This window comes from Armigeres subalbatus, chromosome 2, assembly GCF_024139115.2.
Source record: "Armigeres subalbatus isolate Guangzhou_Male chromosome 2, GZ_Asu_2, whole genome shotgun sequence".
In the NCBI taxonomy this organism is placed as follows: Eukaryota; Metazoa; Arthropoda; class Insecta; order Diptera; family Culicidae; genus Armigeres; species Armigeres subalbatus.
In genome coordinates, this window is record NC_085140.1 from 156556029 (window position 1) to 156579862 (window position 23834).

The following is a 23834-nucleotide window of genomic DNA, read 5'->3' on the forward strand; positions in this document are numbered from 1 at the left end:
TATGATGAACAATTTTACTCTTAATTTGATCAAAATAGAGCACTTTTCAATTGTAAAGTACTAGATATTTAGCAAAACAATTTTATTTTTTCCTGTGTACGGTTGTTCCTCTGAGGAGGTATTTCTGGAGGAATTCCCGGAGAAACTAACAGAGGAATTCTTGGAGGAACTGCTGGTGGAACTTCTGGAGGAATTTCTGGAGGAACTGTCGTAAGAACTCCTGGTTGAACTCCCAAATGAACTGCCGTAAGAATTCCAGGAAGAGCTCCTAGAAGAATTCTTAAAGGACCTCCCGGAGGAACTCCCAGAGGAATTCTCCAAGGAAATAAATTGTTAAAGAAAGCCAGGAATTCCCTGTGAAGCTCCTGGTGAGATTCACGGAGAAACTCTTGGAAAAGCTCCTGGAGGAGCTCCCGGTGGAACTCCCAGTGGCACTTCCGAAGGAATTCCCACAAGGAAGTCCTGAAATAATTCTTGGAGAAGTTCCTAAAGGAATTTCCGGAGAAATATCTGAAGGAATTCCTGGAAAAATACCAGGAGGAATTTCCAGATGAAATCCTGAAAGTATTCCCAGATGAATTGCTGAAGAAATTACCGGATGAATTCCCGGGGGTTTGTTTTGAAGAAATTTCTGGGAGAACTCTTGGAAAATATTCTGGAGGAACTCTCATATTAATTTCCGAATGAAATTTTGGAATAAATTCCGAGTGAAATCCGAAAAGAATTCTAGGACGATTCCGCGGAAAAATTCCCGGAGAAATTCCTGAAGGAATTCTTGGAGAAGGACCTGAAGGAATTCCCTGTAAGAATTATCCGGGGAAATACTTGATGTGAGGTGCATGAAAAGTTTAATCATATTCCTACCTCTTACGCATGGTGGAAGATGATGATGAAGACGTTTGGTTCATTGTGTCAGTTCCATCGCACTGTCAAAACACGGGTACGATTCAAGCCACAATCAGAAGACTCAGTCATCCCGTGGCAGTGAAAGTGTTAAGTTCCCTCCCGTGTCGAGTGATTCCTCATCATAGTTGAATATTTACATTGGCGACCGCGACATGCCTAGAAACCATTACTTGATTCGTTAGCACAGAAAAGGAATCACTCGGCATGGAATAGCAGTTAGCAGTGGTAATCGTCAGAGAAAGTGAACCGTTATGTTGTGATGATGTGTCAGGGTTTGTTATGGAACCAGAAGACCAGAGGAAAATGGTAAAAAAACGGCGTGTAATGGAAACCGCCGGAATAGAATACTATGGCGAGTAAAGAAAACCGCTGGGAAAAAGATGGTGTGTAATGAAAACCACCGAAGTAAAAATGGCGGATAAAAAAATCGCCGGTGTGTAATGGAAACCACCGGAATAGAGCGAATAGATAACAACGATAAAAATGGTGTGTAATGAAAACCACCGAAGTGGATAAAGATGGCGAGTAAAGCAAACTGCCTGTGAGATAGTGGGCGAGTAATGAAAACCGCCAGTGTAGAAAAAAACATGACGAGAAAAAAATAGTTGCCGAGAAAGACGGTGTGTAATGAATACCACCGGAATTGATAAACATGGCTAGTAAAGAAAACAGCCGGTGAATAAAATGGTGTGTAAGAAAACTCATTACAGATTAACATAGTGTAACACAATCAACTAAGAGAGGGGAAAATATGGCATGTAAATAAGACTTCCAGAAACGCCCAAAAAAGGAGCCTAATCGAAAATAACACGGCATTACCAAGTACCTATGTGGTGACAGGTTTGATTCCTGCCTGACCAAAGGGACCTTGTGCTTGTCCTTGTCGACCTTGTCGCACAATTCAAAACACGAAACTGAGGGACATCATAATTTGAAAAAGTTTTGACAAAGAATTATGAATGAAAGATAATGGCGAAGCAGTGGCGTAGTGTTACAATAAACGAGAAAAACAACATAAAAGAATGTTATCGTTAAAATGGCGGCTTACTAGATAACAGTCGAAGTAATATATGATGAGTAGTTCAAATCGTCAGATGTTGTGAAAGTACACAATCGTCAGGTACAGATAGTATACAACCTTTGAAGTTAGAAAGCAATAAAACTACTATAGAACAAATTGTTTAATAAACAAAGCAGGAAGCTGAAATTCATATTTTGTTGGAGTTTACATATGCCACCCACAAAAAGGGAAAATTCAATAATGCACGAAAAAATATTATTTCTTAACAAATCTTTTATTAATGGTTGCGAACACTAAAAAAATCCAAGTGAAGAAGGAGAGAGTTACATCTGATACCATAGTTTGTTTCTATCTAGTTGAAAAACAGGTCAAGTTCCAATTGGACTGTAGATCTATTTAAGAAGTTGAAGAAAAGCGTGTAGGGGTGAATGCGCTAAATATGATTCACTATGGTCAGTTCATTGGGATGAAAGTATGCATGTTGTTTCAATATTTATGTAACTTATAGATGGTTTTAGAGAGTTATGAGCTACATTAAACTAATGTATTCCATCAAATTTGATATGAACTCACATGCTATTTATAGATCGAATATCAATATAATATCAACTATTACAAAAGAATTTTGTTGTTGGTTGAGTCGTTGACCAAGTTTGCTTTCGAGACAGCTTTCGACACATAATAGGTTTATATTAATAGTTAAAAGAAATTGGATCTCAGTTTAAGGTCACTGGAGCATTTCTACTGAGAATGTATCGTTTGAATGCTCATGAATATTTTAATGTTTTTTGTGTACAAGCAATGACAAGACTAATTGATATCTTTGTTCGTATTGTAGAGATATTTTGGGTTCATTTCCTCTTCATTCAAGGCGTATACGTCAAACGTTTACGGGTGCTCAATCCTAGTTAAGTCTCGCAATAAGGCAATGCTATTGTTTCAAAAACAGAACAGCTATGGCAGTTAATGCACGAATACGGATTCCCGGATAAACTGATACGTTTGATCAAGGCGTCGATGGATCAAGTGATGTGTATAGTTCGGGTTTCAAGGACGCGTCCTTTTGAAGCGCACAAAGGCATACGGTAAGGTGATGGTGTTTCACTTTGGAAGAGGTAATACGAAGAGCAGAGATTGACATGATTGGTATGGGTTTTGCGAAGTCCATTCAGCTATTGGGCTTTGTCGACGATATTGTTATTATAGCACACATCTTTGAGAAGATGGAGAGAACCTATATCAGACTAAAGAGGGCATGGAGCAAAAAAAATGTGGTGAATTTATTTTGAATTTATTTATATTTATTACAACCGCAAATAAGGTTGGATGATTCAATACGCGATGGTAGGTGGCGAAGAAATAAAGATGTTTGAAGTTTTCGTGTACTCACTGATGACAGCTAAAAACGATACCAGTAGAGAAATTCAGAAACGCATAGTGGTGAAAATCGTAGTACGTTGGACTCCAAAATATATTTCGATCAAATAGACTGCCTTTTTTGGGCAAGAAACCTGAGCTTTAGAAACAAAAGTGTTGCGTACCATCAATAATGTAGTGCTGGTGGAAGATAATACATAGAGGAGTTGACTGAATCACGAATTGCATCAACTGTTGGAAGCAGGGTGAAGGATAAAGGTGATGTTTTTTAGCCCGTTGCATTGATTTTCAGACTCTGACGCAACTTCGCCAGGGTATGATTTTTTCGCGTGCATACCAATACATTTAAAACCTGGATTTAAACTGTTGTCATTGCCATATAATTCAATTGTGTCATAATAATTGGGAAGCATGTGTTTTTATTTATTCACCCTGTTAAACATATTTACAATAGATAATCTACATAATTCCCAGTGGGAATTTCCCACCATCTATCCTATTATTCCCGTGACATGGTGCATAAAATAAACGAACGGCCATCAGAAACATGCATCTAACCAGCAGGTGGTGTATCCTGCGAAAACATCTTGATGCAAATTCTTTCCTAGTTCCACATCTAAGAATCCGATAAATATGGAATGGATTTCGATGGCAGCATTCAGAGGATTACTGGATAGTCTTTCTTACTACTCCGAACATTCTGTATTCCGGAACAGACCACCGTTTACAGAATAGTTTACAGCTATTTCGCCGCATGCATCCAAGTACAACTGCTGTTTTCAGAGCTCATCATTCTGGAGAACATAAATACAATTTCGATATTCACCGCTAGGGTATTGATAAAATGCTAATTTACTATGAAAACTTACGCTATAGTTGTTTGCGATAAAGAGGAAAACGTTTAAATCACAACTTATTTTGCAAGCAAATTTCTAAAATAAATTTGTAGCGGGTTTGTTTTCTTTTACAAGAAGCTCAGCTCGCGATTTCAAACGAAGAAACGTCAAACAGTGTTGATGCCCAGGTGTGTGTAAGACGGAGAAAAAATTCACGCGAATAATTCTCACACAGGGGTCTAAGAAGGAGGAATCTTTCGTTCTTCCTAAAAATCGATGTCACATTCCGAAGAGGGAGAGGAGTGAACAACAGTACTCACATCACCCAGTACGCCACGAATATGAAATTCACTACAGAAAAATTTACACATTCACCCAGCAAATGACAAAAAAAAATCACCACGCGTTTAAATGGGTCATTAACATTCATGCGGTAACACACAAACTGAGCAGCCTGTCAGAGCGACTTGTGTTGGGTTGAACGCTAAATTGAATGGTTGGTACTGGAATGGCTTTTTGGCTGTCTTGCAGTGGTACTCAAGACGCCGGCGAGGAGATTGACCGGATAATATGCTGAGATCCATATTTTTCACTGCATTAACTTTGACATATTTCAACCCTGGTTGGGAGAACCTTCCATACTCTATTTTTTTTTGTGTGGAAGGGGGATGTGAGGTGCATATAAAGCGTAATCATATTCCTACCCCTTACGCATGATGACAGATGATGATGATGACGTTAGGTTCATTGTGTCAGTTCCATCGCACTGCCAAAACACGGGTGGGATTCAAGCCACGACCAGAAGCCTCAGTCATCCCGTGGCAGTGAAAGTGTTAAGTTCCCTCCCGTGTCGAGTGATTCCTCATCATAGTTGAATATTTACAAATTCCGGGAGAAATTCCGGAAGAAATTTATAGACGATCTCTTGAGGGATATTCTAAAGCAATTGCGAAAAGAATTCCGAAATGAAATCTTAGAGGATTTCACTATTGAATTTATGGAGGTATTCCCGGAAAATTCCGTGGAAGTTATCCCGGAGGTATTAAATAAAGAGTTCCTGGAGGAATGCCCGGAGAGGTTCCTAGAAGAATTTCCGAAGGAATTGTGTGAAATTATGGAGCGAAATCGGAGTATTTCCGTCATAAATTTCTGAAGAAACTTCTGGTGGAATTTTGGGAAGAAATTCCATATGTATTCTTGAAGGAACTCTCGTATGTATTCCTGAAGGAAATGCAGGAGATTTTTCTGGAAGAAATGTCTAGAAGTAAAACTTGGAGATAAGAAAAGAAATTTCCTCATGAATTTCTTAAAAAAAAATGTGAGGGGTTTCTAGAGGAATTACAATAACATGAGAAGGATTTTCAAACGATTTTCGGAAGAATTTGTGGATAACTTTCCGGAGGAATTTAGAAGTTCCCAGGATTTCAAGGAAAAGTTTCGAGTTGTTTTGAACTTTCATATAGGTATATTATGGATTCTGGATACCTTAATAAGTTTTTGGGAGTCTTTTGAATTTCAACCACCTATTTCTGAATATGATTGGATCGTAAAGTGCGCATGTTTAAAGGAATTCATTTCAGTACCCGTTTAATCTTTCAACGATTTGGGGAGCGACGGCTCCCCCCTGCCCCCCTCTGGCTACGCCCTTGGGCTGAACATTCTTATTTAACCTCAAAAAGAGATAAAATAAGGGTTGCTGATTGACATTAGCATTCCGATTACTATCAATGTGGTTGAACGGCCGTCAATATTACTTTTATTTTAAATTTTAATCTTTCTGTTTTACTTTCCTCACGCTAAAGAAATGATGACGCGGGCGCCAAATCCGAAATTCAAAAGAACAATCGCTCACTTAGAGCGATTGATTGTTTATTCTCGCGAAGGATGAATAATTGAACAATTTAAGGAAATGCTAATTACTGTTGTGCAGAAGTTGCATAGGTCACATCACTTTCCATGGTGAATCCCGATCTATGTTACTTATTACCCCACCCAACTAACCTAACTTCCTCATGCTTCATATAAGACTTTGAAGACTTTTGGAGACTTCCGAGCCTCTTGAACGAAAGTTTCTGAGCCTTTTGAAAGGAGGCTTCCGAACCTCTTGAAAAGAAACTTACGAGTCTGTTGAAAGGAGACTTCAGAGCCCTTTGAAAGGAGGGTTTCGAGTCTCTTGAATGGAGGCTCCAGAGCCTTTTAAATGGAGGTTTCTTGAAAGAAGGCTTCCGAGCCTCTTACAAAAAGGCTTCCTAGCCTCTTGAAAGGAATATAGGAGAAATTAGATTTAGTTAGGTATTAGATATTATTAGATTGGATTGGATTAAATAATTTTAAGTCTAGTAATTCCTTTGTTGGCATCAGCTGTAGAGCAAGCTTTGAGAAATGCTCTTCGTCTAACAGTCTCAGTTTCATGGAATTTTCCAAAAATTCTAAAATAGAAGAGTTATTGTAGAGATTTTGGTCCAAAAAGAATTTTTCATAAATATTCAAAAGCAATTCCAAATATTATCGCATGCTAATTCAGACGAGCTTCCCTTGGAAATTCAGTGGAACTTAAGAGTGATGAACTTTGTAACACCTTAAAAATCACTCAAATAAAGAATAAAAAAAAAAAAAAAAAGTGGAACTTAAAAAAATCAATAGAAAATTAAAAAAAATAAATTTAAAACTATTTCCTTGAAAAACTCAAATAAAGTCGTGGAAGTGTTCCGTAAAAAACTTGAGAAATTTAAGAAAATGAGAAAGATTTTCCATTAAAATTTGAAATCTTATATGTAGGGAAAGATGGGCGGTTGCCTCTCCCCTCTGTCACGTTTTTTTGTATGCAAAACCTGTGACGTCATTATTGAACGACCCCGTACTGCTCGGGTGTCGGCACCCTGACGTAACTTTTGAAAGATAATAGATATGGACATTTTGACATATGTCATGCATGCGCTATATAAACACGATTTTTTTGTGCCGACTACTGATCCAAACAGATGCCTATATTTCGTTTAACAAAGAAAACCTTTCTTTAAGAAGTAAAAACCTACCAAGATTTTTTTTGTTTGGTTATTTGCTTACAAAACGAAGTAAAATGACCGAAAAAGTAAATTTCTTACGTACACTGGATTCTGTTTTTACACGATTTACATTTTCTCAATTTTGAACCCATCCTAAATGTTTAAGGCATATTTAATACCATGTCATTTTTCTTTGAATTATTTACGATTTTTTGAAACATTTTGAAACAAACTGAAGTCACATGATCAAAAATACGGGCGAAAAAAACGTGTAATAACAGAATCCTGTGTATTTACAAAATAAATTTACTCTATTTTGTAATTCAACATGCTACCGTAGCGTTCGCGATTAATCTTTTATTTTCACTTTTCAAAATGTCCAAATCCATGTTAATTGACTAATTTCGGGTTATTAGCCATGTTGTGAGCCGAAATGACAATTTTAGAAAGCTTTATAAAGTATATGTAATGTATCTAAATCTCGGGTACTTATTCAAAAGGACGTATGTGATTTTGTAAACAAAGATTCGAACGACGATTTCCCCTCTCTGATGGCACACCCACGCAAATCATCACCTCCGACAGGTGAGGGAGGGCTTCGGCTACCTGTTGGTAGTATTGGTTTGCGTGTGAGTACCTTCAGATTAGACAAATCGACGTATGAATCTTTGTTTACAAAATCACATACGTCCTTTTGAATAAGTACCCGAGAAATGTATTTAATTTCATTGCCATTCACATAATAAATCTTGATATTTTCAGACGTATATGTACAGTTTATGCTTTCTGATTTTTCATGTTTTTCTGGGGTGCCGACCACCGGCCTCCTTTTTATAAACGGCATAAAATCAACATCTAACAAAATTGTTAAAACTTTTTCTGAAAAATAATCCCCAAAATAAATCAAATTTCTTTACCAGTTATTATCTTATGCCTATAGGCTTCCATTGGTGAAATGAAATTGTAAATTCTTTACAGTGTCCGGGGGAAAAATCCAATTGCAATTTTTTGATTCATCTAAACAATTTTACGGGGAAATTCATTAGTTTATTGCACATTAAAATGCACAAGAATTTACTTTCCTTGGAAATAAAATAAAATCATTTTAAATCCAATAGAATTTTATTTACAAATTTAAAATAATTTTCCTACATTTCCATTGAAAATTTGGAAAAAATATCGCATGAAAATTCGGAAGAATTTTCGTTGGAACTTCAGATAAGTTTCCACTGAAGGTTCTAAAAATTTTTTCTCTGAAATTAAGGAGTATTTCAACTTGAACTTCTTGTGTTATCAAATAATAAAATAAAAGAAAACCACGTGGTTCATCAATCATTTTGCAAACTACCATCCACCCACCCCTATGCATTACCATGTGGTTTCTGGACGGCCCCTATCAGGTTTATCTGCCGTCATTTTCAGTCGTGATTTTCAATGGTGTACAGAGAATTTCACGTTAACCGTTCATGCCAAACGTTGACAAATGCTTTTCCTATATCAAGAAGAGCAACCTCAGTCGATAATCCTTCAGATTGGTTGGGTCGAATAAAATTGTAGCTTTGAATAGTGGATAAGTAGTGGAATGCCCATGGCGAAAACTGCTCTTTTGCAAAAATTGAAATATCATTAATGAAGAGAAGCAAGGACTTTCATATGACTTCATAATTGGAAAATTTTTAACGTTTTTGCATTTAAACTAAAATAAACTAAAATATCTATCTAACAATATAATAATTCCAAAAAACGTGTTCATGAATTCATAAGATTGTGTTGTGGATTCTGCTTTGTGTGCTATGATTCATACGGCACAATAACTAAATAATACTTATCAATTACTATGTCTGAAACTCGATTTATGCATATGCACAACATATTGTGATAGATTTAGATTGGAAAATATGACATAAGGCATAATAGGCAAGATTTTTATTATATTCGTTAATTTATTGATGAAATCTCAACCAATTGTTGAAAGTCTTTCACTAGATGCGCTACAAGTTTAGCTGACTCTAATAAATTTTGCGTCAACATTCGATTTGAAAACAAAACATTACAAATGCTCCCATTTTAGATCATGCGCAGGGTAGCTTGTGCTGTGTGCATATGTGTTGGTATCGTTTGTATTATTCGTATTCGCTCTTCTCTCTCCGTGCATTCTCATAACAAAAACTGAAAACACCACAGAAGCACAATTCCAATTGGATAGACAATATTCTGTATACAAACATTTTAAAGTTTGATTTTAGTGAGTTAATTCAAATTGTTTACCTGTTTACTTGTGAAGCAAAACTACTCATCTGGTTGAACGATAATATTCAATTCATTAGAGTTTATATATCCAACATAATTCACAATATTTTTCAATAACCACAATATTCAAATTAAATAGCTATCTATAATGTATTCTAGGCTCAGCGATAATTATGGAGCCAACATCTTCGACGAATCCCATGGCGAATGACTCGGAGTGCAATCAAGTTGACACCACGACCAAAGATTCGGAAAAGATAAAAGGAACCGTCGATTCCAAAAATCAAACTTTCCTACGTCATCTGAATACTGCTTTCCAGAACATCAGTCCACAGTTGCCAGAGCACATACTAAATGCTACTTATGTCATCAATTACAAACCGTCTGAGGTTGAAAAGTTCGTGAATGACTATGCCGTTAAGTCGGAGGAATCTGTATATCGGAAGATGCAGGACAATCCTGATTTTGTGAAGGCCACCAACTGGTGTAAAATTATGCACACCGCCGGGATGAGGAATACGAGCAACAAAGAACTTCCACTGGCGCTGAAAACGATTGCCGTGACGGAACGATTTCCGCCTCCAAGCCAGGCTAAAGGTGTCAACTTCAAACAGTTGTACATGAACCTTTCGAACATGATGCTCGGGTATCCGGTGCATGAAATGAACGCAGCGACAGCAAAAGTTCTGAAAGATGTCTATGAGGTAAAAGTTTGTTCTAAAATGTTCATGGGTTTGGCTAACATTAGACTCAGAGATTTGCAGCGATGCATATGAAGATCTTTTAGAACCTTTGAAAATAAACCATTTTTAACAAAAATCGTAACATTTTTTTATCTTTCAAATTCTAAATAGGAAACAGTGGCAGAACTCAAACGGGCCGATGTCAGCGACTTCGCGGAAACAGTTTGGAGCCAAAATTTTCTCAACTCGGAACCATCCACGACCGAAAATCTCAGCCATGAGGGACCGGCAGCCTTTTTCACCGATCGTAATCTGAACCCGATGCAGATCCCGTTTGACAAACTGTTCTACTCAACCAAGGCAAATGAGGGATCATTCGTTTCGGCGTTGATTCAAAAGACTGAACAATAAATAAAACACTCCATTCACAGTATTTTCTGGTGTCTGCATTGACTTTATTATTATTGGTTTTCGACTTTCGTCCAAAATAGTTAACCACGTTTACAGTTTACAATTCGATCGTTTTACAATGTATTTCAGTGTTTTTTTTACAACCCGATAAAATGTGCTTTAATTAGCGTATTGTTTGTGTACATCGAAGTTTGATCGGGTCTTTCCTATTTGATGTCTACTAGAGTTAATGAGATGTTAATTTAGAAAGTCCGGCGACAACTGCAATCAACAATTTTGATTTTTCATATTTCTTGCTGATTTTGATACAATTTTGATTACATTTAGATCTTTTGATGATGGTTTGTTAAAAGTACAATTCTCAAAGAAATTTGTTTTGATGCAGAAGTTTGTAGCAGTTAACATAGTTTACAGAAATTCATCGCATAAGCTGCTAAACAAGCGTGATGATCTTATTGGCTTATTTGGTAGGATTTTAAAATTGATAAAAATATCTGCTCTGTTATCTCTGTTTTGCGTTACAAAATCATTTGTCTGGTGTAAATATTGTTTCTTCATCTGAGTATTTTACATTTACAGTTTTTTTTTAATAGAAGCTTTCAAGTTTAACGGAATTATAGCAAGAAGTATATTTCGTCTGTTGCGCAGTGCTTCCTTATATGATTTTAACAAAAAAATGATAACGTTTTGAACAATGAACTATTTGCGTTGATTCACCCGTTCATAATTTATGGTAAACCTTCCTACCATTCACCAAATGCTAACCCAGTTTTCGGGAAACTAATTTTGAATTTTAAAGGTATGTCAATGAGGAGTGATGTTGTTGCTGGTAGATATTTTTTGCAAGAATGTTACACATGAAAACACATGGAAAGTTAATCTTATTTTAGTGCACCGTATGTTGTAGTGTCTACACGTTTATCTTCAATCTGCATCCCAAATAAAACTATCCTAATGTGACACAATGGTGCGACCGAAGGACTGGACAAACCACACTCTTCTATTAGGGCAGCCCTTAGTTTGTACAAGGCAGCAGAAACTATGTCCAAGGGCTTGACGACCCCTCCCCAAGCCATCTGCGAGTTGTGGCGCCTGCCTAGGATGTGGTGGGGTTTGACAGTGGACCCTATAAAAAGCTGCATGTATCCGCAAGTAGGCTCCGCCAAAGCGACCGTGTGCTGCTCAAAGCGCACAAACAAAAGATATTTTATTTATTTATTTGTTTGAGTCTTCGAAAATATAAAAAATCGTACAGACTGGTAACTTAAATATTAATCTTAGATCTAAACACATTTTTCGACATAGTAAAATCAAACAAGTGGTACACATCATTAAAACGTTGACAACACACATCTAGCGGATTATTTTGTCCAAAAAGAGTCCGATTTTAGTTACTAGATAAAGATTGTCGCTGTCGTCGCTGTCCGGAACATCTTTTGCTGGCGAGGATAGGGGAGCTAAATGTCAAAGAAGGAAAATCCATACGATCTGACAGCTTGGTACCCAACATGTTCCGGACAGCAGAACAAAGGGAACCGAAGCGACAATCTTTATCTAGTTACTAAAATATCTTTTGCACAAACCCAAGTCCTAATGTCAGGTGGGACGCTAAACAGCCCTGACACGACGGCCCTCCGACGAGACAGGAGGTTTGCGCAGGCCCAATAAGCCGCCTTTAAAAACAACCATTACGAACGACATAGAAGATAATACGACTCGATACATTCGGCAACGACCTAGGCGACGAATAAAGGATCACGATTGGAAGCTTGGTACATGGAACTGCAAGTCGCAGGTTGCGACAGGATAATCTACGATGAATTACATCCCCGCAACTTCGACGTCGTAGCACTGCAGGAAATCTACTGGACGGGACAAAAAGTGTGGAAAAGCGGGCATCGAGCGGCTACCTTCTAACAAAGCTGTGGCACCACCAACGAGCTGGAAACCGGCTTCATAGTGCTGGGTAAGATGTGACGTGTGATTGGGTGGCAAGCTGAGGATAAAAGGCCGTTTCTTTAACTATAGCATCATCAACGTGCACTGCCCACACGAAGGGAGACCCGACGACGAGAAAGAAGCGTTCTATGCACAGCTGGAGTAGATATACGATGGATGCCCACTGCGGGACGTCAAAATCGTCATCGGTAACATGAACGCTCAAGTAGGAAGGGAGGAAATGTACAGACCGGTCATCGGACCGGATAGTCTGCATACCGCATCGAACGACAACGGCCAACGATGCATACACTTTGCAGCCTCCCGCGGAATGGTAGTCCGAAGCACTTTCTTCCCCCGCAAGAAGTTGCGTTGCAGTATGTCTGCGCTCAAATCTCTCGACGCTGTACAACACGCGTCGGATTCATCCGCCGCGGCTAAACATTACTTACTTACTTATGGATCCTGTACACCTCCGGTGGAGCAAAGGGCCGACTTGAAAGATCTCCATCCTGAGCGTTGCCCGGCTATCGCTTTAACTTGTTGCCAGGTTAGATTTCGGTCGACTTCTTTTATTTCTTTATTGAGGCTTCGCCGCCATGAGCCTCTGGGTCTGCCTCTGCTGCGATGTCCCGCTGGGTTCCAGTCTATTGCTTGTTTACATACTTTTTTTCTGCCCCTACGTAGAGTGTGGCCGACTCAGCCTCACTTCCGATCCCGAATTTCTGTTGCTATCGGCCTCTGGTGACAACGACAATGGAGCTCGTTGTTAGAGATCCAGTTGTGAGGCCACCAGGCCCGAATTATATACCACAGGCTTCTGTTGATGAACACCTGCAGCCGTTGAGTGTTCTCCACTGATACACACCATGTTTCGCTAGCGTATAACAGGACAGATTTCACGTTAGAGTTGAAAATTCGTATTTTGGTGCGTTCACTTATCTGCCTGTTTTTCCAGATATCTCTTAAACTCGCAAAGGCAGCCCTTGCTTTCTTGATCCGTGCGCCTATGTCGATCTTGGTACCGCCGTCTGACGCCATTTGGCTACCAAGATATTGCAAGCTTTCAACATTCTCCACTGGTTGCCCGGCTACTGTGAAACTGGAAGGAGTCACCGTGTTTACATCCAACGATTTGGTTTTGTTGACGATGATGACTAAACCTGCCGAAGAGGATCGCTCGGCCAGGACGTTGAGCTTAGTCTGCATATCAGAGCGCCGTTGCGCGAGGAGTGCAACGTCATCAGCCAATTCGAAGTCGTTTAGGTGTTCCATGGTTATAGGCTGCCATAACAGCCCGCGGTTTGGTTCACGGTCAATCGCACCAGAATCTACCAGAATATCGTCGATTACGATGAGGAATGTTGAAGCGGAACGTTGAGCGGATGTCATGGGGTCAGCTTTGAGCATCTCGGCTGATATACGATCGACCCCTGGGGCTTTATTCGATTTCATGCTTTGGATGGCTGTTTGAATCTCTAGCAGTGATGGAGCTTCGGTATTGACGCGTGTTATACGTCGGATCCTAGGCAGATCATGCCGAGGCGGTGATGGCCTGGCTTGCACTTGAAAAAGTTGTTGAAAGTGCTCGAACCAGCGTTTCAGCTGGTCAGTTGGGTCGGTCAATAACTGATCATTCGCGTCTTTCACAGGCATCGTTGCATTCAACTTCGCCCCGTTTCAGCGTCGTTGCATTCAGCGTCGTGAGATATCGTAGAGGAGGTCCCCGGTTGCGGCGGCTCTCTCTCCTTCGTCGGCCAGAGAGTCTGCCCACGTTCGCTTGTCCCGTCGACATGTGCGTTTTACTTCCTTCTCACATTGCGGCTAAACATTGGGCGGCTACAAGGCGGTAGACTAGCCCAAGACTACGCGCAGCAGCTGGAAGTGACACTCCCAACGGAAAAGCAGCTAGGCGCAGCATCTTCTAGCTGCACTAGGCATGGTGGCTCCGGATCAGAGAAACGACTGATATAATGCCGCATGGGCGAGTTTGCTGCAACACCGCACGAGGGCGAACGAGGCACGATACAACGGGCGCGGAATAGACAAAACTCGATTTTTCGGAGGAAAAAGCGCCAGCGTTTACGTAAGGGCCACGTGCCACAGCCCGATACGTGTAAGGACATAAACGGGAACCTTCTTACAAACGATCTTAAGATGATCCAAAGATGGCGGCAGCACTACGAAGAGCACCTGAATGGCGATGTGGCAGATAACGGTGATGATATGGTAATGAACCTAGGAGCACGCGCGCACGACATACAACCTCCAGTTCCGAATCTCTAGGAAATCCAGGAGGAGATCCAGGAGGAGTGGACCAACTACCAGGAGAGCTGTTTAAACACGGTGGTGAGGCACTGACTAGAGCGCTGCAGTGGGTAATTATCAAGGTTTGGTAAGATGAGGTTCTGCCGCAGGAGGGCGATAAGCTGGATTGTAGCAACTACCACGCAACTACCACGCTGAACGTCGCCTATAAGGTACTCTCCCAAATATTATGCCGCCGACTAACACCAATTGCAAGAGAGTTCGTGGGGCAGTACCAAGCGGAATTTATGGGTGAACGCTCTACCATAGACCAGGTGTTCGCCGTACGGCAGGTATTGCAGAAATGCCGCGCATACAACGTGCCGACACATTATCTATTCATAGACTTCAAAACCGCATATGATACAATCGATCGGGGCCAGATAAGGCAGCAAATGCACGAAAACCGATTTCCTGATATACTGATACGGTTGATCAAGGCGACGATGGATCGGGTGATGTTCGAGTTTCAGGGGCATTCTCGAGTCCCTTTGAAACGCGCAGAGGGCTACGGCAAGGTGGTCTTTCATGTCTGCAATTCAACATCGCTCTGGAGGGAGTTATACGAAGGGCAGGGATTGACACGATTGGCACGTAGCTTTGAGAGGATGGAGGAAGCCTACATCAGACTGAAAAGCGAAGCTAAACGGAGTGGACTACTCATATACCCGTCGAAGACGAAGTACATGATAGGAAGAGGCTCAAGAGAGGTAAATGTAAGCCACCCACTACGAGTTTCTATCGGTGGTGACGAAATCGAGGTGGTAGAAGAATTCGTGTACTTGGGCTCACTGGTGATCGCCGATAACGATACCATCCGTTGAAAATGGTTCTCGACAACGATCCGACGGGAACAAGAAAACGAGGTGCACAGCGAGCAACGTGGATCGATCAGGTGGAGGACGATTTGCGGACCCTCCGCAGACTAAGTGGTTGGCGAAGTGCAGTCATGGGCCGAGCTGAATGGAGAAGATTTTTGTGTATTGCACAGCTCACTCCGGCCTCAGTCTGGTAATAAATAGAAAAATAAAAATGTTGTTTTTATGCAAATATCTGGGCGCTTATTTTTGGTTGGTTATAATAGGCGGTAGAGTATTTTTTTTTATGCGCTGTACAATTTTGAAAAAAATTGTATAAATTTTGGACAAGAATTCAGAATGTATGAAAAATGTATTTGGTCCAAAATGTCCCATTACACACTCCATAACAACCGAGCTAACAACCGCTAGGTTGGTTTGAGAAAACCACTAAGACATTAAGTAAAACTATCGCAAAATTTAAATTGGTTTCCTCTTGTCCTTTTCCGTTCAAAAATTCTATGTCAATGACAAATTCTTAGGATTTCAACGGGAAATCCTTCGAAATTTTCACTCGAAGCTTTTCTCAATTTTTGTTGGGAACTTTTCGAAATTTCAACTGGAAATTGTATGGAATATTCAAGAAAATCATTGGTAATTTTACGAAAAATTCTCAAGAGTTTCAACGTAACGTTGTGGGGAAGCGTCGGGAAATTCTATGCAAATTCCAATGAATCTTCGAAATTTCGACGAAAAATCCGGCGGACTTCTCAAATTTAAATCGGCGTGAAAAATTATAGATCAATTTTATTTGGATTTTACAGTTAATATTTACGGCGAAGTTCAGTGGAAACATTTTTTAAAAATCGATATTTTCCAGACATTTTGATTGCTTCTATATTCCTTATTTAAAGAATTTTGATACCGAATAAGATGATGATTTTTTCGAAACAAACTTGGATAATCTTCAGGAATGTATGAATATCAATCCATTTCGTTCAAGTTAGAACCAAGCAATTAGGCTGGCTCGTGACTTCAGGATTCAGTGGCTCCTTGAGATGGGACTTGATTTTGATAAACACAGCCATATGATGATTCGCACATCATGTGCATAATTACGCACAAAACATGCTAACATTTGCAACTTGCTGAAAAAAATTTCTACCAGCAACAACACACTGTGCAATGGTGAATCATTTTGTGGCTTAGTGATAGATATTAAGGTACTGTTCTCTCTCTTGCTATTATCTAATACAATCCATTCAAACATAATACAACATGTAGCGAATATATAATTATCTGACATTGGCAAAGCGTGGCGCGAAGCAATGAACCGAAGTCGTTATCACAGTTTTCAAATAAATACTCTCATCTGTCTAATATATGATTTGCTATGCCGTAGTTACAGAGGCTAGGTGCACAATAATAGTATAGAATGATACGCACGATATCGTGTGCACTGTTTATCATCTTTATTTGCCTATCGGACTCGATTAAGATTTGCAGTCGATTTCCAGATGATGGTCAATTAGGGAACCGGGTGAAAAAAAAGTTAAGTAAATACAGAGTGGGGACATACATTACATGCACTCACAGTCACATACGTTCACGGGGAAACAGTCGGATATTACGGTAATGTTTTTCTTTTCTCTTGTGATATACGTAGGTATGTAAACTGTTGTTGGATTGTCAGCTGGTTTCGATTCCTATCTAATGTTAACATACGATATGGGACCAAACAGTACAAAATTGTGCAGTCATCATAGAGCATGGGGTGGGGTCACGCTGTATGCAGTGAGAGGGTCGCTCGGGGGTTATTTTGTTACAATTATCATTGAGTTTTGATTTGAAAGTTGAACCTTACACGTAAATAACGACGAATAGTGTCATTTGATTGTGATGTGCAACGTTGTCCCTATAATATGCTTACTTTGGGAAAAGTGTTTGATTTGTTTGATTCTTTTTTTATGGGACATTGAATTTGCTTTTATGAATCGATGGTTCTAATGATGATGTACCTATTGTTCTAAATCCTTTGTATGATCCTCTTTCAATGATGTTCAACATTTATATCTTCACTTTTTATATAAATGAACGACCTGCCTCATTATTTACGTTTTTACAAGAGGGTTATTTAAAAAAGTATAAAACCAGTCATTTATAAAATATCTACTAGCTATCATTTTTAATCTTTGGGCAATGTTACACGCTAGTCTTCAATGGAAAACGCCATGGTTTGATCTATCAGTTAATTTTACTATAGGGTTGACACGCTCTGGAGGGTTCTATCCCACAACTAATAATACTCGTTTTTATGTTTTTTTGAGCAAACGCCGAAAAATACTACTTATCAAAGGTGTATGGTACAGCCGAACGATTTTATGGGGTTTTCTGGTATTTGACGAAAAGTTTCGAGAGCCCAAAGTGGTGATTGTCAAATGTGTGCAATTTTAGCCGCTCATTCGTCGATGGCTAGAAGCTGTGCTAAGCTCTCAGACTATAAATTTGCAAATTTTTAGAAATTATCATAGTTCATATTCCATAAAGTGCACGTCTTCACAGTATTGATTCGACCTTCGGTGATTGAAACTCTTTGATACGGTTGTGTGATTTTTGCTTTGATAATTAATTCTCTAACTCTAAGTTCAGCTCCACAATTTTAACATCTCTTTGTTGATTGATCCTTTTCCCTTCACTTTGATTTACGCCACCTTCGTACTTATCATGAAAATTAGAATTAACTACGCTGTTAATTGGGTTCTCTCTATTCTTTGCACGACTGAAATGGCTTTGGTGGATTTCCCCCCTCTTGTTAATTCCATTTCTGTCAATAAGTAAACATCAATTGATATGTACATTCGAAATTATCCAGTATGGTGTATTGTATCGCTTCGAGCAAGTGATTTTTCCGCTCACACGCAATTCCTGCAAATTGCTAGGTAGTATGATGCCAATTGAAAGCATTTTTTTTTGCTTATTTTTCCATCCGCTCGAATGGTTTTAGCACCAATCACCACTCTGAACCAACAACGATCCGTGATGATTTCACATGAGCGATTATATGGTGTCCATTTCTGTTGTTCCACAGTGTTGTCATATGTTTCATCTTGGTCCAATGGGTTGAAGAGCTCCATAACAAAACTGGATAGAGTTAGGAATCATCATGACAGTAAAGTAGACAACTGATATCGTATTTATTTGGTAAAGTGATTGTCGCAGAGGGGTGACAATTCACATCAGGCGTTAGCCATCGTATTGATATGACATCCGATTATATTTATTTTGTATTTTATCTTTGGTGATTGAATTGACTTGTTACCCTATGTTCAGTTTGTTTTCATTCGTGATACTTTAACATTATCATTATTATCGTTATTAGGATGGTGGTGCGGAAAATGTAGCTGTACGCCGACCAATTATTTTCAATGTAGTTCGTTCATGTTCGATTGTTTGATTTTAGTGTTTATCAAACACTGACTGATGGATTTCGGTCAATTATTGCTTCCAAAAGAAAATTGTTGCCTTTATTCATTACAGACATGAACTCAGATTATACCCAAAATAATTTTTATCATAAATTTTGTGGGTGTTATTAGATTGAAAGGACAAGTCGGTTTGAAAGTGATATTTTTGCTGGTCGTGATGAGGTGAATGCACAGTCATAATTGCAGTGCTATAATTTACATTGTGATTACAGTTCCATTCGATTTGGATAACATACTATTCTTAACCTGTTCGATTTTATCTGTATTCTGCCTTATTATCCAATTCAAACCAAAGCATATAATTTATTCTGAATATTATGAGAAAGGTAAGAAAAGTTTAATAACGTCGGATTAGAAGGTCTCTTATGGAGTCGAGTATCTACTAGGAACTGCAGATAATTGGAAACTCGGATACGCGTAACACTCAAAAACATGTTAAGTAATTACGAATAAGAAACTGTACCAACTCGTCTTCCACTCCGCTTCATTATTTTCCAAATGAGATTATGGGGTGGAAAATAACCTCATTTTAGTAACGTTTATGAGCCAAGAAACCGGTCGGTCATAACAACATAAACGGTCTTGTTCTGCGATGCCACTTAGCAGAAGAATTCCGCAGCCATACAAATGCATCTGTGCAAGAGCGCACAAAGTCCTCGCGCCACTTGACTGCACTATTCTCGAAAGCATCTCGGATTTGAGCCGCATAATGGAAAGTGGAAATAACATTGAGCAGCTTTATTCTTCCCACACAATGCGCCCGGCGAAAGATGGAAAGTCATCATCAAGGTTTGCGACGACGCATCGAATAATAAAAGCTGGAAATTGAGATCCCATGTTCTAGGGTGATGGGATTCGCATCTATCCTAGTGCCTCGTATCGGCAGTTGTGCCGTTGTTAGTTGGAGTGCGATTGAAGCATGCTGTTTGCTATATTTTTTTCCCTCCTTGATGGCGGAAGGACTGACGGGTCTGGTGAACTGCATAGTTGGAAAATTATTATGGAATAATGGGATTTGCACAAGGTTGTTCCTCCAGAAGAGATACATTGTATTTACACATTGTATATATTTTTGTTGATCAATCGACGCAAAGCGGCAAGTATACTCATCTTCATTTAACGCTGGATGGCTGTTGAAAAGAATAAACTGCAACAACTCCTAACGAGAGCTCTTCAAAATTAAAACAGCTTTGTGGAGTGGTAAAGCAGCAAACGATTATTCCACTCTAAAATTCAAGTATGGCTTGATATATATTGTTTGATAATGATATGATTGTGGAATTTTCTATCAAAATTACTTTAGATTAAGAAACTTGTCTTATCGGACACCTCTTTGTCAATTAGAATACTGATTCAATCTTTTATTTGCAACATTTCTTATGAGAATTTTTATTTCAATTAACTGATTGATTTTAACTAAATGATTTTAACAATAAAACTTACCCAATGATCTGGGAAACTCATGGAGACAAAACATCCGTTGGTAGTTGTTTTTTTTAAAAGAAACAACCAACCATGCGTCCGCTTCTCAGCCGCCATAAAGGCGGTTCGTTTCTTATAATTTGTCAGTTGTTTCGCTAGAATGTAAAACATTTCAGTTTACTATTTTGCCTGCTATTTTGATTGTTTTTCCTCTAAACCTCCGCAATATTAGATTTATTTTTTCAATTTAACCCAATTGTTTCAAGTATCGTTTGGCTTGTAGGATGATTCTTTGTTTACATGAAAGTCGCGAAAGTTTCCTATTGCCAACCAGAGATTGAACCTTAGGTGAGGAAGCCCCGGTCTGGACACTAGTTTACACCACGTTGTAACCGCTAGCCTCTAAATTTGTTTGTTTTTGTTTATTATGATTTGAAGACACACCAAAAAACCATCAGATATTCAACCGCCTGCCTTCCTTTGGCAAGGTGACAAGCGGAGAGCGGAGTGAAATCAAAAGATTTCATAACCCGAGCACATCACTTGGTTTTTGAATTGTAGAACCGTCAGTTAAACGGCCTACTGGTGCGTAGCTAAACTGGTGAGCACCCAGCCAAGTAGCTACGGTTGAGCATGTTGCTCGAGCGATTGCCGGGTGCGGGTAGGCCGAAGAGAATGTGATAGCGAATCGTCAAACACGTGCTTTCTCGCTGGTGGTTGTGGAGGCTTATAGCATACAATCGTAAATACGTATGCCACCACTACTATACACACGGTTAGTTCTTCTTTAGTGCAGATCTTCATTAGATTTATAAGTTTCAGCATAGGTAATTATTGTTGCTGCAAATTGCAGGTCTCGCAAAAACGAGTGGTAATAATTTTAATTGTAGGGTGACCACTTGATATTTTTCCAAAGGACTATTCACTCAAAACGTTGCGAAAAAGGAGGACATTTGGTTGGAAAAGGAGGACATGGGAAACAAGATAACGTATACAAATCTTCCTATTTTTGATATTACATTGATCGATTTTACGTTTTTCTTTGATTGAGAATATTCAAAAATGTCTGTAAGTTGTGACACATACGACATATTCTTTCTTTCTAATTGACAAACTCCAACTGGGACATTGCCGATTTGTAGCGCAGTCTTTCTCAAGCGCTTATTCAGTTATACCTAAGCTGTGAAAACCGTATTTCTAATGGGAATACATATAGCAATTGTGAACAAAATAATGTTGAATATCAATAACTTGACAATTACAGCGATATTCCATGAAACTTTAACAAGAGTAACTAAAATCTAATGATTTTCGCACACTCAAAATAATTTTCACTTAGAAGCTACTTAAAAACATATGCAGATATTTTCCATGTAGTTTCGGGTGTAAAAGTTAAATGATTCTTTAGTGATAGCACTCATTATTCTTAATTCACTAGAAAATACAATAAAATTTAAGTGAATTTTCGTTCGGCCATGTACTTAAATTTTAAGTGAAACTTCGATAATTTTTTTTCTATAGTATCCCTGTAGTTGATATCCCGTCCACTAGAAGCGGACGAAGGCAATAAAACGAGTAGAAAATCAATTCACACTCAATTTTGTTTTTTGCAAATCGTTCTCATAATGCTTCGGTAAAATGTTTCATTTGCGATTGTTAATAAACATACATTTCGCTCTGAGAACCCCACTCATATATTTTTCATATACAGTTAAACCTCCATGAGTCGATATTGAAGGGACCATCGACTCATGGAAATATCGACATGTGGAATAGGAAATCTTTGGAAATCTGATTGAAGAGACCATCACAGTAACCCAGAAAATATTTTTTAATATGGGATAATTTGCTTCCATGAGTCGATATCGAGTCATAGAACATCGACTCATGGAGGTTTGACTGTATTCATTTTGAGTAGAATTCACTAAAAGAGTATATAGATATTATTTTCTATGTTTTCAAATGAATTCCACTACATTTCTTATTGAGATGCTTTTGTGATTTGAGTAAGTTTTATTAGATTCCAGTAAGGCCAATGAAAGTTTAGATTTTTAAAGTCTACATGAATTTTTATAGTGGATTTAAAGTGCCAATTATTTTGAGTGTGCGCCCCATCTAGCCAAAACGTCCCCATTTGATTTCTACAAAACTATAACTAACTAAGGATAAAAATCAGTTGATTCCTGATATTTGTAAAACCATCATACTATGTGAATGTGAAAGTATTTTTGTATTACATAATGAAAATATTAGCAAAATACAAAAAGTTACAGTTTTGATGTAACTTTTAATGTTTGTTTGCTCAACATTCTGGAGCGACTCTAGCATACTGTCCGCAAAACTTGCACTGGAACACTCAGTTGGGCAACAAAATAACTTTTCTCAGTGGTTAAGGTGAAGGTGGGTTGAGTACCAAAACAAAGCTTTGAAAGTATTGGTACAATGAAAACTGTCATGTACTGTATTAGTATTGGTGTCGTATTTATAAAAAAAAACAAAGAATATTAATAGGGTGGTTCAAAAAACGACCCAGCCCCACCACACTCACTCGATTCCGTCTCATGCTCCGAGTGTCCTTCAAAAACCGATTTGAGAAAAAAACTGGTTGAACACAATCCGGTTCAAGTTTGTATGAAAACTAGTATCGGAAACTAAACCTTTCATTACACTACTGGCTACTGCGCCTCCCTCCAAACGCTGGCGAAAAGAGAACCCACATAGCTGAAAGCAACATTCCAGAGACTTCACTGAATGAAACCTCACTACAGGAAAGATCCATTGATTACATAACACAAAAAATGGCATTTTATACCCCGCTCGACCCAATGTCACACTTTTTGTATGAAGTATCTGCCCCTGGTGCGATAGATATCACAGACAAGTTCTGGCTATTTTGTTGAATTACACGTTTAACTGATGCCTTCTAAGAAGCCTACACACTTAATTTTTTTTACCGAGATCTCAGCAAAATGGTCAATTTTTACCGAGATTCGCACAGCCGTGCCCCAGCAAACATGTTTTTTGCCGAGATTTCTGTCAAAGTTGCTGAAAATCAGTAAATAATTTGCCGAAAATCAGCTGACAAACGACATTTTTGCCGGAATATCAGTTTTTATTTTGCTGGCTCACGGCTGTGCGGATTTTTGCCGAGCTACAGAAATAAAAACTGAGTGTGTAATAATCATGCTAAAGATTCGTAGCCTTGATTAAAATTGACTCCCAACCATTGGAACGACCATTCAATGTACGTTGTCTTTAACTCTATGGAGTTAAAGCTCTTGAATATTTCATCCAGTCATATGGTCTCCCCCTCGCCAGCGCCGAATGACGGAATGCCACAATCAGAATAATGTAAAATTCAACCTCACCATATCAACTGTCATACAAACCTGAAAC

General features: G+C 38.8%; 1 protein-coding gene and 1 long non-coding RNA gene across 4 annotated transcripts in view; one reads left to right on the forward strand and one right to left on the reverse strand.

Moving 5' to 3' along the window:
- Positions 1 to 10511, forward strand: part of LOC134211069 (uncharacterized) — a 167045-nt gene extending 156534 nt beyond the window's left edge. The window contains exons 1-3 of one of the 3 annotated variants that reach the window (XM_062687647.1): positions 9315 to 9390; positions 9555 to 10099; positions 10250 to 10511. In XM_062687647.1, coding sequence (XP_062543631.1) covers positions 9569 to 10099; positions 10250 to 10489 — 771 coding nt within the window. In that variant the 5' untranslated portion in view covers positions 9315 to 9390; positions 9555 to 9568 and the 3' untranslated portion in view covers positions 10490 to 10511. Of the gene's footprint in view, positions 1 to 9314; positions 9446 to 9554; positions 10100 to 10249 lie in introns of those variants that run through there. The other 2 variants (XM_062687646.1, XM_062687648.1) reach the window with 2 other exon arrangements.
- A 5352-nt stretch (positions 10512 to 15863) lies between these two features.
- On the reverse strand, positions 15864 to 21346 carry LOC134215351 (uncharacterized). The gene is made up of 2 exons (XR_009980124.1): positions 20460 to 21346; positions 15864 to 20242 (listed from the first exon to the last, which is right to left on the reverse strand). It is a non-coding gene; the product is annotated as an uncharacterized LOC134215351 (long non-coding RNA).
- Positions 21347 to 23834: the final 2488 nt, after the last annotated feature.